General features: G+C 41.8%; 1 protein-coding gene across 1 annotated transcript; it reads right to left on the reverse strand.

The window, feature by feature from the left end:
* Positions 1-4,959: 4,959 nt before the first annotated feature.
* On the reverse strand, positions 4,960-14,201 carry rdh8.S (retinol dehydrogenase 8 S homeolog). The gene is made up of 6 exons (XM_018254704.2): positions 14,027-14,201; positions 8,383-8,544; positions 8,024-8,203; positions 7,134-7,227; positions 6,768-6,951; positions 4,960-6,256 (listed from the first exon to the last, which is right to left on the reverse strand). Exons 1-6 carry the CDS (start codon positions 14,187-14,189, stop codon positions 6,032-6,034), a joined length of 1,008 nt encoding a protein of 335 aa, XP_018110193.1. The 5' UTR covers positions 14,190-14,201; the 3' UTR covers positions 4,960-6,031.
* Between the last annotated feature and the right edge of the window lie 4,329 nt (positions 14,202-18,530).

Below are 18,530 nucleotides of genomic sequence, written 5' to 3' on the forward strand. Positions count from 1 at the left end.
AGTGTGCGATCTGGCGGTAACAGTAGAAGTTGGCGGCATTGGCGGCAATGGCGGGTGCGTTGGCCGGCTGAACACAGGTGCCGATACATGTTGTTGCTCTACTGATCCCTGCGGGCTGTCCTCCCTGCTTCTTCTAAGTCTTATTCTCCTACTGCCTCTCTGACTCTCCGTCTCTCCATCTGAACTACCCTCCTCTTGCTCTCTTCTACTAGGCACCACAAAACATCAATCTCCTCATCATCATTCTCCTCAGATGCATCAATTTCTTCTGACACATCACAGAAGGAAGCAGCAGCGGGGACCTCCTCCTCATCACTCATTATGTCCATCTCTATCGTGTTCTCTGCCAGAATTAAATCTGGTGTAAGGTCCTCATCTCCTTCATCTTCTTCTGGCAATAATGGTTGCGCATTACTCAGTTCAAGAAACTCATGGGAAAATAACTCCTCTGACTCCAGTGAAGAAGGGGCACCGGTGGTGGAGGAAGTGTTACGTGGGGTGGCCATAGCAGTGGAGGATGAGGAGGATGTTGTGGTAAAGTTAGAAACGGTAGAGGATGGGGTGTGCTGTGTAAGCCAGTCAACTACCTCTTCAGCATTTTGGGAGTTCAGGGTCATTGGCTTTTTAAAACTGGGCAATTTGCTAGGGCCACAGGATTGCATAGCAGCACGGCCCCTAGCACGGCCTCTGCGTGGCGGCCTGCCTTTGCCTGGCATTATTTTTAAAAAAAAACAACAACAACAAAAACTCAGTTGGTTTTTCTGGAAACGATAATACACACAGCTAGATGGCAGTTTGAAGAAAACAGTGTGCAAATAATGCCTACAAGATCAACGTATACACTACTACAGCGGTGGATACGGATTACGTAAAATATATGAATGCTGCTTGAAAAAAAGTAACTCAAGTGGTTTTTCTAGAGACGATAATATTATCAATATTTAGACAAAATGTGAACAAGCTCACACAGCTAGATGGCGGGTTGAAGAAAACACTGTGCAAATAATGCCTACAAGGTCAACGTATACACTACTACAGCGGTGGATACGGATTACGTAAAATATATGAATGCTGCTTGAAAAAAAGTAACTCAAGTGGTTTTTCTAGAGACGATAATATTATCAATATTTAGACAAAATGTGAACAAGCTCACACAGCTAGATGGCGGGTTGAAGAAAACACTGTGCAAATAATGCCTACAAGGTCAACGTATACACTACTACAGCGGTGGATACGGATTACGTAAAATATATGAATGCTGCTTGAAAAAAAGTAACTCAAGTGGTTTTTCTAGAGACGATAATATTATCAATATTTAGACAAAATGTGAACAAGCTCACACAGCTAGATGGCGGGTTGAAGAAAACACTGTGCAAATAATGCCTACAAGGTCAACGTATACACTACTACAGCGGTGGATACGGATTACGTAAAATATATGAATGCTGCTTGAAAAAAAGTAACTCAAGTGGTTTTTCTAGAGACGATAATATTATCAATATTTAGACAAAATGTGAACAAGCTCACACAGCTAGATGGCGGGTTGAAGAAAACACTGTGCAAATAATGCCTACAAGGTCAACGTATACACTACTACAGCGGTGGATACGGATTACGTAAAATATATGAATGCTGCTTGAAAAAAAGTAACTCAAGTGGTTTTTCTAGAGACGATAATATTATCAATATTTAGACAAAATGTGAACAAGCTCACACAGCTAGATGGCGGGTTGAAGAAAACACTGTGCAAATAATGCCTACAAGGTCAACGTATACACTACTACAGCGGTGGATACGGATTACGTAAAATATATGAATGCTGCATGAAAAAAAGTAACTCAAGTGGTTTTTCTAGAGACGATAATATTATCAATATTTAGACAAAATGTGAACAAGCTCACACAGCTAGATGGCGGGTTGAAGAAAACACTGTGCAAATAATGCCTACAAGGTCAACGTATACACTACTACAGCGGTGGATACGGATCTCGTAAAATTTATTATGGCTGCTTGAAAAAAGTCACTCCGGTGTTTTTTCTGGAGACGGTAATATTATGGATATTTAGACAGAATGTGAACAAGGTCACACAGCTAGATGGCAGTTGGTTGAATAACACACTGGGCAAAAAATGCCTACAGGGCAAATAATGCCTAAAAGGTCAACTTATACACTACTACAGCGATGGATACGGATTACGTAAAATATATTATGGCTGCTTGAAAAAGTCACTCCGGTGTTTTTTCTGGAGACGGTAATATTATGGATATTTAGACAGAATGTGAACAAGGTCACACAGCTAGATGGCAGTTGGTTGAATAACACACTGGGCAAAAAATGCCTACAGGGCAAATAATGCCTAAAAGGTCAACTTATACACTACTACAGCGATGGATACGGATTACGTAAAATATATTATGGCTGCTTGAAAAAAGTCACTCCGGTGTTTTTTCTGGAGACGGTAATATTATGGATATTTAGACAGAATGTGAACAAGGTCACACAGCTAGATGGCAGTTGGTTGAATAACACACTGGGCAAAAAATGCCTACAGGGCAAATAATGCCTAAAAGGTCAACTTATACACTACTACAGCGGTAGTAAAATAAAAAAAAGTAAAATAAAAAAAAAATGAATATTAAAAAAAAAAAAATTAAAGTTGGTGCTGCTGAACTACTAGGAGCAGCAGATTAGCACACCAGTCCCACTCCCCAACACTGCTAGACTAATAGCACTGGGCTCTTATAGTAGTAGTAGTAGTAGTAAAACAACAAAAAAATAAATAAAAGCAGTCCTTACAAGGACTACTGTTATTGCAGCAGTCAGCAGATGAGATCAGAAGCAGGACAGCTGCCCACTGCAGCTACATACAGAGCACTGCAGTAGAAGGTAGATTACTAGCCAGCAAAGCTACCTAAGCTTAAATGTCCCTCAAACCCCTGCAGACTTCTGTCCCTCCAATAACAGAGCAGTATCAAAACGATTACTAGCCAGCAAACTTTCAACTGTCCCTGAAATCACTAACAGGCAGCAGCTCTCTCCCTACACTATCTCTTCAGCACACACAGGCAGAGTGAAAAAACGCTGCAGGGCTTCGGTTTTTATAGGGAAGGGGAGTGGTCCAGGGGAGAGCTTCCTGATTGGCTGCCATGTACCTGCTGGTCTGGGGTGAGAGGGCAAAAAAAAGCGCCAACAATGGCGAACCCAAAATGGCGAACGTCGCGCGACGTTCGCGAACTTCCGGCGAGCGCGAACACCCGATGTTCGCGCGAACAAGTTCGCCGGCGAACAGTTCGCGACATCTCTACTGAAGATTCCCACCTTGAGAGTTTACTGTACTCAGGCACCTCCGACCTGAGACTTCTGACCCCATTCTTTTACTAGCCCCTCCCCCTCCTCTCTATATACAGTATATTTAGTAGCGATGTGCGGATCGAGAAAAACTCAACCCTCACCTGACCTTAAAAATATGCATCAGGTCCCCTTATGGTATTATTTTTATTACTAGATGACATTGTTAACATTGCATGTAATTCATTCTGCCATTTAAAAATTTCTTATTGTAATATCAGTTGTAATAATGGTGTGTAGGCCGCCATCTTATGCCATGTGCTTTCAGAAAGAGCCAGCACTTCACAATGGAAATGCTTTCAGCTATTGTTTCTCTTACTCAATGTAACTGGAGGAGTCCCAGTGGGACTTGGAATGCTGTTCTCATATCTACCAGGGAGCTGTTATCTTGTTACATTCCCATTGTTCTGTTGTTAGGCTGTTGGAAGGGGAGGGGTGGTTGACATCACGCCAACTTGCAGTGCAGTAATGAGTGACTATAGTTTATCAGAGCATACGTCACATAACTGGGGGCACCTAGGAAACGAACAACACGTCAGATGAAAAAATCTGTATTTTCTTTTGAAAAACAGATTTCACTGCAGAAGTCTGTTGGAGCAGCACTATTGAGTTAAGCCAGAGTTTCTGTAAGCCCCAGTGGCCTAATGGATAAGGCACTTATAAGGTGGCAACCCTATCCACAACACATAAGTACAGTTACACCAAATCACCAAATTGGTTTAAAAAATCAAAACATCAATATCAGTTCCTACTGTTCACCCCTTGTCTGTCAAATCTCTGTGATTGTTTCTCTTGGGCACCCGGTCACCAAATTGTCACACGCTAAGATTCTGGGGAGATTAGTCGCCCAGTAACAAATCTCCTCTTCTTTGGGCGACTAATCTCCCTGAAAAACTTTCCTCCCAGCTAGAATGTAAATGTCTCATAGTCACCAGTGGGTGTCAGTATTGTACAACATAAATGTCCTCACTTTGACTTCTACATTATAAAACAAGTGTCAGGTTGAAGCATTAGACAGGGACTGATGTTATAGACACAATACAATAGGCTGCTGTGTAGGGAATTTAATAGGTGCAGGGTGCTATGAGCAATGTTGCACCAGCACCCAATCTGCACCTACTAAACACTGTAAAAACACAAGGTGTGTCAGTCTGTCCCAGTAATGCCATTAAGCTTGTAGTGGGAAAAGCCAGGGTGTGTTGACCAGATGTTGGTTATGGGTAGTAATTAGGGCAGTGCAGAGCAAACCATTGTTCTGCTGGAGCTAGAATGGCACTTATTCCTGGGCACACCTCTAACACTGCTTTGGGTCCTCCCCAGGTCGCATAGTCTGGGAACCAGTGGTGCCAGATTAGTAGTACACTTGTCCTGAAAGAAATTTCTGGGCAATAAAAAAAAGATGGTGGCACTTCCTATCCAAGTACCCCAGGTCCATGTGTTTTTTATAGAAAAGGTCCACCAACCTAGGACAGAAAAGCAGCATTCTACGGTTTGTGCGGAAACATCATGTACAGCATCCACAATAACATTCAGTTCACTACTGCACTGCGGGTTATCCCTCATACTCGATCCTCTTGTGTCTCTTTGTCAGAATGCAATGGCACCAAGAGTGAAAAATCATTGTCTTTTATTACTTTTAATGTGCAAAGAATATATTCATTTATCTCTAGGTAATTAAAATACAATGTATATTATCTATATCTGCGCTCTTCTAAGCACTTCTGTAGTTTTCCAAATATTAGCAGTTTTTTATATAACAGCACCAATTGCTGTTCATTAGTTAGTGAGAAGGAAAATCTGGTGATGATGCTCTGCAGAAGAAGTGCCAAGAAGAGCACTCTGAGCATTTTTACTTCCATTTTACATTTTGAAGGTTTAGATGAAATTTGTAAAAACAGGGGTAGGTGGCCATACACATAAATATCCGCTTGCTTGATGATTTGCCATATGAGCGGATCTCTACCAGATATGCCCACCTTGAGGTGGGCGATATCGGGCTGATCCATTCGTGGGCTCAATGATCGTATCATAATGGGTGGACGGATCGCAGGACAGCATCAACGAACAGATGCAGTCTCCAATCTGACAGGTTTTTAGCTCTGCCTGATTGACATCTGGCTGACTCTAGGCCAGATATCGATCAGGGAAGCCCGTTGGAGGGCCCCACACACAGGCTAATAAGCTGCTGACTCGGTCTGTTGGACCATGTATGGCCACCTTTACACTGTATATATCTTGAAGTTGGCCCTGTGCTCATTGAATAGTGGGTCTAGCAAGAAGGGCAGGAACTCCCCCAGGGAATGAATCCTGGGATGCACCTGGTGCAGCCTTCGAACACTGAGCACAAGTGCACATTTCTGCATGAATTGAGGTTGGCGCTAATAGTTGCAGAAGCTAGCATGCTGGGAAATAAACCTGCAACCTGCTCCAGAAGAAACATAAATAGTTTTTAGTAAGTCATTTTGTTAAGGGTATTAAATGATTCACAATATTTTAAAAAGATTATTCTCATCATCTTTCTGTCATCATGTGCTGAGGAAAAGGCTTCTATGCAGAGAGGGAGCAGAGGACAACCTTGCCTTGTTTCAACTGTAATGAAAATAACTTCAAACGACAAATTTTGCCATTAGGGAAACCATGATAAATAGGTGCTAACTGGTCACTTTTGGTGCAATGGCATCTTCACACCGGCATCACCCTCCTACGGAAGCAGTTGCAGGTGATGCACCTCAAGAAGCCGAGGCTTAAGTGGAAGAGGGTGCCGTAGTTGAAGAGTAGGTTATAGAAGGTCCGGACTGATAGATTCCCAGTGTTGTCAGCATACTTCAAGGCTGTCAAAGGGGTGTAGAGAACATTGGTTTGATGACGAAACACCGGCTGTTGCATTCCGATCACCTTAACTGTTGCCTGCAAGAAGGACATTGGTGCTATAAGAAAAGCAAGAGACTGAGATAGACTTTTCCCCCGGGACCATATAGCTAAGAAGTTATGGAGGTTGCATTTCCCAGGGCAGTATATAAGAGGAGCATGTAAGCTATAAATTACATATAAAATCATCATTAATAATAAAGATGCAAGGGTTGCAGGGGATATGACTACACCTGGGACCCAAGGGCTACAATAGGAGCAAATATTTGACAGTTTATCATTGAATCCAAAGGCTGGGAAAGTTGCTTTATAGAGGGCTTAAGATTAAAGCATTGCTGTCATTGCTAAGGTGTTTAGGGGTGATAAAGAGGTGCCCCTGTACAAAATGTTTCAATAGGTTCCATGAGCCTATTTTTATTCCCATGAATCTTCACTCCGCCTCACACCTAGTTTCTTTTTTAATAGCCATACCATCAGCTAATTTCAAAATATCCTCAGACAGAGAGGCATTATGTTCATCATACAATGGTCACTCAACCAAACTACTGACCTTTGCCACTGCCTCAGGTGTCTGCCCCATGCTAGAGAAGATCTCATGAGCTGAAGGGAGATAGATGTCTTTAAAGTAGCGTATGGTGTCAGCATCAGAACCAGGGAAGTCAGAGCGGGACACCTCTTCCATCAACTTCATCTCAAACTCAGTGTTCACAGGGCCTGGTTCTATCATGGAAACACTGGACAGGCAAAAACATACTTAGTAAGTCAATTATTCTCCTTTTGCCCCCCTCCCAGTAACTGCCCCCTTTCAAGCCATATCTGTTCTTTCAAACCAGTGGTTCTGTATGAATGAAGGTAAAACACAGCTAGCAAGAACTCCTGCATTCTGACTCAAACGTCTGCCTTTTGTTATACTTACAAAATGTTAAATTTTAACAGCTGGACGGCCAAACATTCGCAGAATCCCTCAATGGCGAATTTGGATGCAGCATAAATATCATTGAATATCACCCCTAGAGACAAGACAAGGACAGATCAGACTGAGACAGGCTTTGCAACAGTCACCCCAAGTTAAACTGGTTAAACCAGGGGACCCCAATCTTTTTTACCCGTGAGACACATTCAGTTGTAAAAAAAAGAGTTGGAGTGCAAAACAAGCATGAAAAATTTCAGGGGGTGCCAAATAAGAGCTGTGATTGGATATTTGTTAGCCCCTATGTGGACTGGCAGCAAGTGATGGGCAAATTTATTTGCCAGGCGTGAATTTGCAGCGAACTTGCGCGTTTCTCCGAAGGCGAATGCATTTGCGAATTTGCAGTGAAATTGTGCCAGTGAAGATTCACCTGCATCAATTTTTTGTTTACGATGGAGACAATTCCAGCGCCGGCGACAATTAATAGGCACCCATTGATTGTCGTCGGCGCCAGAATTGACACCGGTGTCAAAATTCATGTTTCACGATTTCTTCGTGAATTTCACAGGAGATTTGCGAATTTTACGACAAACTGAAGCGGAAGAAATTCACCCATCACTACTCCCAGGAGGCTTTGTTTGGCAGTACATCTGTTTTTATATAACCAAAACTTGCCTCCAAGCCAGGGATTCAAAAATAAGCTCCTGTTTTGAGGCCACTGGGAGCAACAGCCAAGGGGTTGGTGAGTAACATGTTGCCACTGTTTGGGGATCACTGGGTTAAAAAATGGAGTAAGAATGGAAGCAATATTAGAGGAATGTGATGGGAAGGTGAGCCATTCAGGGGTTTGACACCCTAATAAAGCTGAACTGGTCATTGGGTGAAGTGGTCCTCACCTTGAAGTCCCATGATGCTGCTGATTACCACAATATGGCCACCCCCTCGCTTCTTCATCCCAGGAAGGACCTTTTTAATCAGATGCACAACCCCAAAAAAGTTGGTTTCAAACACCTTTCTCATGTCCTCCATGGAAAAGCTCTCTATAGGTCCAATCTGCCCCACGCCCGCATTGTTCACTGTGAGAAGATAAAGACTGAGTGCAGTTACATATGTTGTCCAGCATTTAAAACTCAATAGAAATGGAGATATGTGCAGGGAGATTAGGTCATGCATTGGTATAGTTGCTAGAATTACATGCACATTATTTATATGAGATCATGTTGGATAAAGTGACCCACGTTTTCAATTCACCTACCCAGAATGTCAACTCTCTGACCCGGAAGGTCATCCAGACATTTCTTGACTGAGTCTTCTTTGGTCACATCCAACTGTCTGATCACCAGAGTCTTGTTGAGGGCCTCTCCCACTTCTGCTTCCAGCTTGCCACTCTTCCCCAGGTCTCTCATGGTGGCTATTACTGTGGGCACAAGTCAGGATGACACGGAAAAACAATACATTGGCTGAACCAAGGGGAACATTGACCTTATCGTTGACTCCTGGTGCAATATAGCCAATGTATTTCTAAAGCAATCTGTAAATGGTCTTCATTTGTATTTCTTATGGGTCTGGAATTAACTAGCTAAAGTTATATGTCACTGTCTGACTTTTTTTTTTACCAGGTTCAGTAACCCATAGCAACAACTCAGCACCTCTGTAAGAGAAAACATCCTCTTGGTTGCTGTGGGTTACAAGACCAATGCGGACTTTGTTGCATTTTGATATTAAACTGCTATCTTGTTTTCCAATGAACCCAACCACCCAGCAGTGGTTTGAATGCCAACTATACAGGAGGGGGGTAGCCTTTTTTCTTTCTAGGGGTCACTGACCCTACCAAACCTGACAGAGAAGAGCATTAAAATATTAAGCCAATAACAGTTTTTTTTTTTTATTAATTAAGTTTATTAAAAGGTTAATTCCCATTTACAGCAACAGTGTATACTGTGTAACAGAAAGAGGACCCTAAAGTATCCCCAACTTTTCAGCTGTAGTTGAACTACAGTTCTCAGCATCGCCTTACATCACACAAAGGAGTCCTCCATGATTGATTGAGTTCCTATAGCGCCGAGGCAGTAGCAGTTATTATGGGCATTATAATGCAGTTACGGCCCTGGGGCACAGGCTGGAGATTAACAGTGTTCATTTCATGTGAATTTATTTATTGAATGAGAGGAGTAAAGGCTACCCCAGTCCTCTCCCCTCACTTAATTAATCTCCTTATCACTAAAACAATTTTGTTGAGAACAAAAGTTCAGTTTCTCTGGCAGACTCCCAAAGGGAACTGTATCCGCAATGAACTTTGCCATCTATTGCACCTGTAGCTCTGTGACCCTCCTGCACTGCTGAGAGTTCTCTTTCTTTCATAATAAAAGAAAATGTCATTCTAAGCAACTTCCCAATATACATTCATTGCACATTTCCACTGGTTTGATAGATATATAAACTATAAATGTAACTGATGTTGAAAGCCTGAGTCTGCCTGGTTGTTTACATTATTCTGCACTGCTGGATCTGACTTCCAAAACAAAGTAGCAGCAGCCAGCTGATTAACTGCTCTGAAGAGACTTGGCTTCTGCAACATTGTTAAAAAGATAAGTAATGGGGAGTAGTTTAAAGAATGGAAGATAAATTGAGATTCAATCGTGGTAGCAAAATAAGACCCATATTAATAAAAGAAATGATATATATAAATACTTATATATTACTACTATATTATATACTATTTTACTGCGATGAACAAAGAGAATAGGGTTATAGACCCAAGACATGGAGTTCCCATAAGCCCCCCATTAATGAGTGGTTAGATCCCACCTTCAGCAGCGAATAGGAATTCCTCTCACTAGAAAGAGTTCAGAAAAGGGCAAATAAGCTGATTAAGGGGATGGAAGGAAAAGCTTGTCCAATTGGAAAAAAAAAGTTTTGCATAAGAGAAAGAATAAATGCTTAGAAATAAACCCCAGGGTATTAAAGGAAATTAAGAAGAGAAGGTCTTTAGTAACAAAAAAGAGTAGTAGGTGGAAAGGAGATGTAAGCATCAGCAAAGGTAGGGGTTCTTTAGGGTCACTGATATTATTAATTTTCTTGTCAGTAAAGGAGGCAATGGGTATTATTGAATGATGGACAACATTGAATATATGTAAAGGGGCTATTCAACCTCACAACTTATTTCTCAATAGTCCACCACAAATAATGAAATTTTTTTCAGTTGCTGTTTTTTTTTTTTTACCATTCTTCTAAAATATAAGCTTGAATAAGGCAAATCTTTTGCCAGAAGCAGCTTGTGGGTTCCTAAACTGTCACAATGTGATACATTAGTAGTCGAAGCCTTTCCAAACAGCAGCAGAAGCTTCAGCCTCAGTCTATCCCGGAGCAGCTGTTACAGTTTGATACACAAGTTGCTGATATTTCTCTGATGCTCACACTGTAACAGTCTATTACTTCTTCTGAGGCTATCATTTTATTGTTATTGCTACTTTTAATTACGTATCTTTCTATTTAGCCCTACTTCCAGTCTCTTATTCACACCACTGCCGGTTGCTAGGGTAATTTGGACCCCAGCAATCAGATACCTGCTGCAATTCAAACTGGAGAGCTGCTGAACAAAAAAACGAAAGAATTCAAAAGCTACATTAAATAAAAAGGGAAGACCAATTGCAAATTGTCTTAGAATATCAATCTCTACATCACACTAAAAGTTAATTTTAAGGTGAAGAACCCCAATTAAAACTTTAATTAAAAAAAAAATATGGGTGAAAAAAGAAACCCGATGAAACAATCATTATTTGTAGAATAAGAATTCGACTATTCGCCATCTAAAACCTGCCGAATTGGTGTTTTAGCCTATGGGGGACCTGCTACAATATTTGGAGTCATTTTGTGGACTTTTGAAAATAAAATGTTTTTTTCAAAAAAGCATAAAAAGCGATTTGAATATGCAGCTCGATCCTATTCACTCGATTTTAATTAAAATCTATTTTTTTTACTACATTTTGATTGGTCATTTTTTTTTGAATTTCGAGTTTATGGGAGTTGATGGGAGTTTTTAGAAACTTCCATAAACTCGAAATTCAACCCTTGATAAATCTGCCCCAAAGTATAACTGATATGCTTTTGAAGTAGAACTGCCCCTTTAAAGGGGTTGTTTACCTTCAAACTAACTTTTAGTATGATGTAGAGGGTGATGTTCAGAGACAAATTGCAATTGGTTTTAATTTTTTATTATTTGTGCGTTTTGAGTTATTTAGCAGCAGCTCTCCACTTTGCAATTTCAGCAATATTGTTGCTAGAGTCCAAATTCCCCTAGCAACCATGCACTGATTTGAATAAATTACTGGAATATGAATAGGAGAGGCCTGCATAGAAAGATGAGTAATAAAAAGTAGCAATGACAATATATTTGTAGCTTTAAAAAGCATTTGTTTTTAAATGGGGTCAGTGACCTCCATTTGAGAGCTGGAAAAAGACAGAAGAAGAAGGCAGATAAAACAGTAACATATAAATAATGAAGACCAATTGAAAAGTTGCTTAGAATTGGCCTTTTCTATGTCATTCTTAAAGTTAACTGAAAGGTGAAACAGCCCTTTAAGGAATGATGAGGATGAGTCCAAGGAAATAATTGGAGAAAAGGTCTGATTATTGATAAACTCTAACACTGTGCATAGGGGAAAAGGGAAAACGGAAGGGCCTCTCTGGGAGACACAGGATTATTTAGGAATTCCCCTGCAACTGTGGGTGCTCTACAATGGACACTTTATCACAGGCTGGCACACAGAGCCTATGCCCTCAAGGCACGAAACGCATAAGGCTTTTGGAGATGTTTTTTTTTTAAATATAATTTAACTGCATGAGTTCTTCTGAGCTGGTCTGGTCCTTTGTGCCAGCCTGTATTTGAACATTAAGGGGTTACATATTAAAGTCAGAATGCCAAAAACTCGAAAAATTCTAGTTTATTTTACTATAATATCAGAATTTTTAGTTTGAAAAAAAAAAAAAAGATTTTTTTTGAGATTTATTAAACCCCAAGGATGGAAAAAGTCCAAATCTAAAAATCCGCAATCTTAGAGCCACCGAGGTTGTATAAAAGTCAATGGGAGAGGTCCCTAGCCTGGGGGACTGCACTGGAATTATCCCGAAAGTCTGATTATTTCAGACTTTTCAGGCAAAAATCTGAAAAAATTCAAGAAAAGGACTGAAAAAATCAAGCAATTCAGGAAAAACCCGATTAGATTAATGCGTGATTTTTAAATAATAAATAAGGTCAGTGGAAGCACCACACTTGCACATACTAATTCAGATATAAATGCATTTTGAGTACACACTCCAGAAGTAATGGCTGTGCAGCCAGCAGCACATATAGAAAGCCGGGGTCACTGTTGGGGGCACTATCTGGACACTTAACTAGCAGAGTATTACATTAAGGTAATTAAGGGACTAAAGGATTAGGCAAGACTCAATGGGATTTAGAAAGCACTGAAAAGTAGTGATGGGTGAATCTGTGCTGAAAACGTGGCGAATTTACAGTGAAATTTGCGAAACGGCAAAAAAATCATGAAACATATTGAAGTCAGTGTCGTCAAAATAATTTTGACGCTTATCAATATTGAAGCGAGCCACAACTCGCAACTATTTGGTCCAAATGCATTAAAGTTAATGGGCGTCCGAATAATTTTGTGGCGTGACAGTTTTTATACACACGCCAATTTTGATGCACATAAATTTTGTTTGTGACGCAGTGAATTTTTTGCCAAATTGCTGACACAGTTTTGCAAATTCATTTGCTTGCGGCGAAACCCTCCCTATAACTCCTCCTATTGCTCCATATAACCCTCCCTATAACTCCTCCTATTGCTCCATATAACCCTCCCTATAACTCCTCCTATTGCTCCATATAACCCTCCCTATAACTCCTCCTATTGCTCCATATAACCCTCCCTATAACTCCTCCTATTGCGCCATATAACCCCTCCCTATAACTCCTCCTATTGCTCCATATAACCCTCCCTATAACTCCTCCTATTGCTCCATATAACCCCTCCCTATAACTCCTCCTATTGCTCCATATAACCCTCCCTATAACTCCTCCTATTGTTCCATATAACCCCTCCCTATAACTCCTCCTATTGCTCCATATAACCCTCCCTATAACTCCTACTATTGCTCCATATAACCCTCCCTATAACTCCTACTATTGCTCCATATAACCCTCCCTATAACTCCTCCTATTGCTCCATATAACCCCTCCCAATAACTCCTCCTATTGCTCCATATAACCCTCCCTATAACCCCTCCTATTGCTCCATATAACCCTCCCTATAACTCCTCCTATTGCTCCATATAACCCTCCCTATAACTCATCCTATTGCTTCATATAACCCTCCCTATAACTCCTCCCATTGCTCTATATAACCCTCCTATAACTCCTCCTATTGCTCCATATAACCCTCCCTATAACTCCTCCTATTGCTCCATATAACCCTCCCTATAACTCCTCCTATTGCTCCATATAACCCTCCCTATAACTCCTCCTATTGCTCCATATAACCCTCCCTATAACTCCTCCCATTGCTCCATATAACCCTCCCTATAACTCCTCCCATTGCTCCATATAACCCTCCCTATAACTCCTCCTATTGCTCCATATAACCCTCCCTATAACTCCTCCCATTGCTCCATATAACCCTCCCTATAACTCCTACTATTGTTCCATATAACCCTCCCTATAACTCCTATTCTACATGTAAATTCTTGCAATAAACCCTTTTGCTGGTCAGTGTAGCCTCAAATTTTCCAATGGACTCTCCATATACTGTAACTCTTCCTCTGTAGCCTCTTCCTTTTCCCTTCCTTATCCCCTGTCACAATTGGTCATATTGCCCCAATAACCCACAGTGGTGGTTCCTCACCATAGTAACGTTCTTGCGGGTCCTTTGCCAGCTGAACTGCAATCTTAAGCCCAATGCCCGACGAGCACCCAGTTACGAGGACAGTTTTCTTGCTGTCACCAGCCATTGTCCCTTGTCCTCTGGGAACTGCCAGGCGCTTCTGCCAGAGATCCCAGATTAACATAAAACCACGTGATGCCCATTTTATTCCCTCCTAATCCTAATGCTGCACATATTAACACCTTCACTGCCACAAAAGGTCAAGAGGTCCTGTGCCTTCTTATGCACTCAAAATTAAAAATAAACTTCACTAGTCAGTCTACTGACAGATGTACTAAAGGCTAAAATATTTCAGCATGCGGGGGCATGACTATAATAACACTTCAACAGAACTGCACCACATATACACATTCTTTATTTATTCTGCTGTGCCAATCTCTTTTATAATCTCATATATCCCATGGACAAATAAAATGGAAAATTAAAATATATACATAATAATATTATATAGTTAAAACTCACAACCTTCAGCTTCACCCAGCTAACTCCTAGATAATGGCTGTGAGATAACAGGTATAGTAGGGAGAGATGGTGTCTATAGTAACAGTGGGATAATAGTCTCTGGGAAGGGAGTGTGACTGTGGGATAGCAGGTATAGTAGGGAGAGATGGTGCCTATAGTAACAGTGGATAATAGTCTCTGGGAAGGGAGTGTGACTGTGGGATAGCAGGTATAGTAGGGAGAGATGGTGCCTATAGTAACAGTGGGATAATAGTCTCTGGGAAGGGAGTGTGACTGTGGGATAGCAGGTATAGTAGGGAGAGATGGTGCCTATAGTAACAGTGGATAATAGTCTCTGGGAAGGGGTGTGACTGTGGGATACAGGTATAGTAGGGAGAGATGGTGTCTATAGTAACAGGTGGGATAAAGTCTCTGGGAAGGGAGTGGACTGTGGGATAGCAGTATAGTATGGAGAATGTTGCTATATAACAGTGGAAATAGTCTGGAGGAGTTGGACTGTGGATAGCAGTATAGTAGGAGAATGTGTCTATGTAACAGGGATAGTGTACTGGGAGGAGTGTGACTGTGGGGATAGTGGTATAGTAGGAGAGAGTGTCTATAGAAAGTGGGTATGTACTTGGGAAGGGATGTGGGAGGTGGTAAGCAGGAATAAGAGTTGGGGTCTATAGTAACAGTGGAAATATCTTGTAGGGAAGGTGTTAGAACGTGGATAAGTTATGGGAAGGATGGTGTGTAGTAACAGGATAATATCCTGGGAAGAGTGTGACTTGGATAGCAGGTATAGGGGAGAGATGTGTTATAGAAGTGGATAATAGTCTCTGGAAGGGAGATGACTTGGATAGCAGTATAGGAGAGATGTGCTATAGTAACAGTGGTAAGTTCTGGAAGAGTACTGTGGGAAGAGGTATAGTAGGGAGATGATGGTGCTAAGTAACAGTGGATAATAGTTCTAAGAGTGTGACTTGAAAGATGTAGGAAATGGTTCTAGGAAGAGTGATGTCTGGGATAGAGGATTGGAGAGAGATGGTGTTATAGTAACAGTGGATAATAGTCTCTGGAAGGGGTGTGACTGTGGATAGCAGGTAAGTAGTGGAAGGTGGTAGTGGTATATAAAGTGGAAGATGTTGAGTATCGTGGGATAGCAGGTATTAGTGGAGGATGGTTTTAGTAACAGTGGATAATAGTCTCTGGGAAGAGGGAGTGGACTGGGAGGGAGGATGGGTTAGTAGGGAAGATGGTGTCTATAGTAACATGGGAAATAGTCTCTGGGAAGGGATAGTGGGAAGAGGTTATAGTAGGGAGAGATGTGTCTTAGTAACAGTGGAATAGCTCTGGAAGGAGGTACTGTGGGATAGCAGATGTAGGGAGATGGTGCTATAAACATAGTAATAGTCTCTGGGAAGGGAGTGTGACTGTGGGATAGCAGGTATAGTAGGGAGAGATGTGTCTATAGTAACAGGATAATGTTCTGGGAAGGGTTGGACTGTGGGATAGGTATAGTAGAGAGATGTAGAATAGAAAGTGGATAATAGTTACGAGGGATGTGTTGCGTGGGTATAGTAGGGAGTGGTGTATAGTGATAAGGTAATAGTCTGGGAAGGGTTGTGTATAGTCAGGATAATGCTCTGGGAGAGAGTGTGACTGTGTAGAGTATATAGGAAAGATGTGTCTATAGTAACAGTGGAATAGCTCTGGAAGGGAGTGTGACTGGATAGTAGAGGAAATGTGTCTATGTAAAGGGATAATAGTCTTGGAAGGTATAGTGATGAGAGATAGGTATGAGAAGTGTATATACAGTGGATAATAGCTCGGGAAGGGATGTGACTGTGGGATAGGAATAGGGAGAGATGGTGTAGTAAATGGAAATAGTCTTGGAAGGAGTGGACTGTGGGATAGCAGGTATAGTAGGGAGAGATGGTTTATAGTAACAGTGGATATAGTCTCGGGAAGGGAGTGTGACTGGGATAGCAGGTATAGAGGGAGAGATGGTGCCTATAGTAACAGTGGAAATAGTCTTGGGAAGGGAGGTGACTGTGGTAGCAGTGATAGTAGGGAAGATGTGTCTATAGTAACTGGAAATAGTCTTGGGAGGAGTGTGACTGTGGGATAGCAGGATATAGTAGGAGATGTGCCTATAGTAACAGTGGTAATAGTCTCTGGAGAAGGGTGTGACTGTGGGATAGCAGGTATAGAGTGGATATAGTACGTGGTATAGTCTTGGAGATAGTCTACTGGGAGAGGTGATAGGAAGAGTAATAGTCTTAGGGAAGAGGTAGTTCTAGAAGGGATATGAGTGTTAGGGAAGGAGTGTGACAGTGGATAGTCTAGGTAAAGTGGAATGTGGGACTATGTAACGTGGATAAAGTTTGGGAGAGATGGGTTACGTGGATACAGTTGGGAGAGGTGCTTGTAACAGGTATAGTCGGAGGATGTGCTTGTACAGTATAGTGGAGAGTGTGCTATATAACAGGTATATTGGAGAGTGTATTGAACAGGTATAGTGGAAGGTGTTGACGTGATATAGTTTGGAGGAGTGCTTGAAGCAGGTATAGTGGGAGGTCTTGAACAGTGTAATAGTGGAGATGTACGTGGATGCTTGAGGAGTGTGAACGTGGATAAGCTTGGAAGGGAGGGAGGATGCGTATAGGAACATGGTGATAATAGTCTCTGGGAAGGGAGTGTGACTGTGGGATAGCAGGTATAGGAGGGAGAGAATGTTGGCTATAGTAACAGTGGATAATAGTCTCTGGGAAGGGAGTGTGACTGTGGGATAGCAGGTATATAGTTAGGGAGGATGGTGTCTATAGTAACAGTGGATAATAGTCTCTGGGAAGGGAGTGGTGACTGTGGTGGATAGCAGGTATAGTAGGGAGAGATGGGGTCTATAGTAACAGTGGATAATAGTCTCTGGGAAGGGAGTGTGACTGTGGATAGCAGGTATAGTAGGGAAGGATGGTGGTCTAATAGTAACAGTGGATAATAGTCTCTGGGAAGGGAGTGTGACTGTGGGATAGCAGGTATAGTAGGGAGAGATGGTGTCTATAGTAACAGTGGATAATAGTCTCTGGGAAGGGAGTGTGACTGTGGGATAGCAGGTATAGTAGGGAGAGATGGTGTCTATAGTAACAGTGGATAATAGTCTCTGGGAAGGGAGTGTGACTGTGGGATAGCAGGTATAGTAGGGAGAGATGGTTGTCTATAGTAACAGTGGATAATAGTCTCTGGGAAGGGAGTGTGACTGTGGGATAGCAGGTATAGTAGGGAGAGATGGTGCTCTATAGTAACAGTAGGATAATAGTCTCTGGGAAGGGAGTGTGACTGTGGGATAGCAGGTATAGTAGGGAGAGATGGTGTCTATAGTAACAGTGGATAATAGTCTCTGGGAAGGGAGTGTGACTGTGGGATAGCAGGTATAGTAGGGAGAGATGGTGTCTATAGTAACAGGGATAATAGTCTCTGGGAAGGGAGTGTGACCTGTGGGATAGCAGGTATAGTAGGGAGAGATGGTGTCTATAGTAACAGTGGATAATAGTCTCTGGGAAGGGAGTGTGACTGTGGGATAGCAGGTATAGTAGGGAGAGATGGTGCCTATAGTAACAGTGGATAATAGTCTCTGGGAAGGGAGTGTGACTGTGGGATAGCAGGTATAGTAGGGAGAGATGGTGTCTATAGTAACAGTGGATAATAGTCTCTGGGAAGGGAGTGTGACTGTGGGATAGCAGGTATAGTAGGGAGAGATGGTGTCTATAGTAACAGTGGATAATAGTCTCTGGGAAGGGAGTGTGACTGTGGGATAGCAGGTATAGTAGGGAGAGATGGTGCCTATAGTAACAGTGGATAATAGTCTCTGGGAAGGGAGTGTGACTGTGGGATAGCAGGTATAGTAGGGAGAGATGGTGTCTATAGTAACAGTGGATAATAGTCTCTGGGAAGGGAGTGTGACTGTGGGATAGCAGGTATAGTAGGGAGAGATGGTGTCTATAGTAACAGTGGGATAATAGTC

The sequence above is a fragment of the Xenopus laevis genome, chromosome 3S (assembly GCF_017654675.1).
Source record: "Xenopus laevis strain J_2021 chromosome 3S, Xenopus_laevis_v10.1, whole genome shotgun sequence".
Lineage (NCBI taxonomy): Eukaryota > Metazoa > Chordata > Amphibia > Anura > Pipidae > Xenopus > Xenopus laevis.

Bases quoted from the DNA above. Each gene is read 5' to 3' on its own strand.
- rdh8.S (XM_018254704.2), bottom strand. From the start codon at position 14,189: ATGTTAATCTGGGATCTCTGGCAGAAGCGCCTGGCAGTTCCCAGAGGA. The intron at 6,952-7,133 runs GTAAGTATAACA...TTGCCTGTCCAG, and splicing joins CTGTTAAAATTTAACATTTT to TGTTTCCATGATAGAACCAG. The intron at 6,257-6,767 runs GTCAGTAGTTTG...TCCTTCTTGCAG, and splicing joins CACCTGAGGCAGTGGCAAAG to GCAACAGTTAAGGTGATCGG.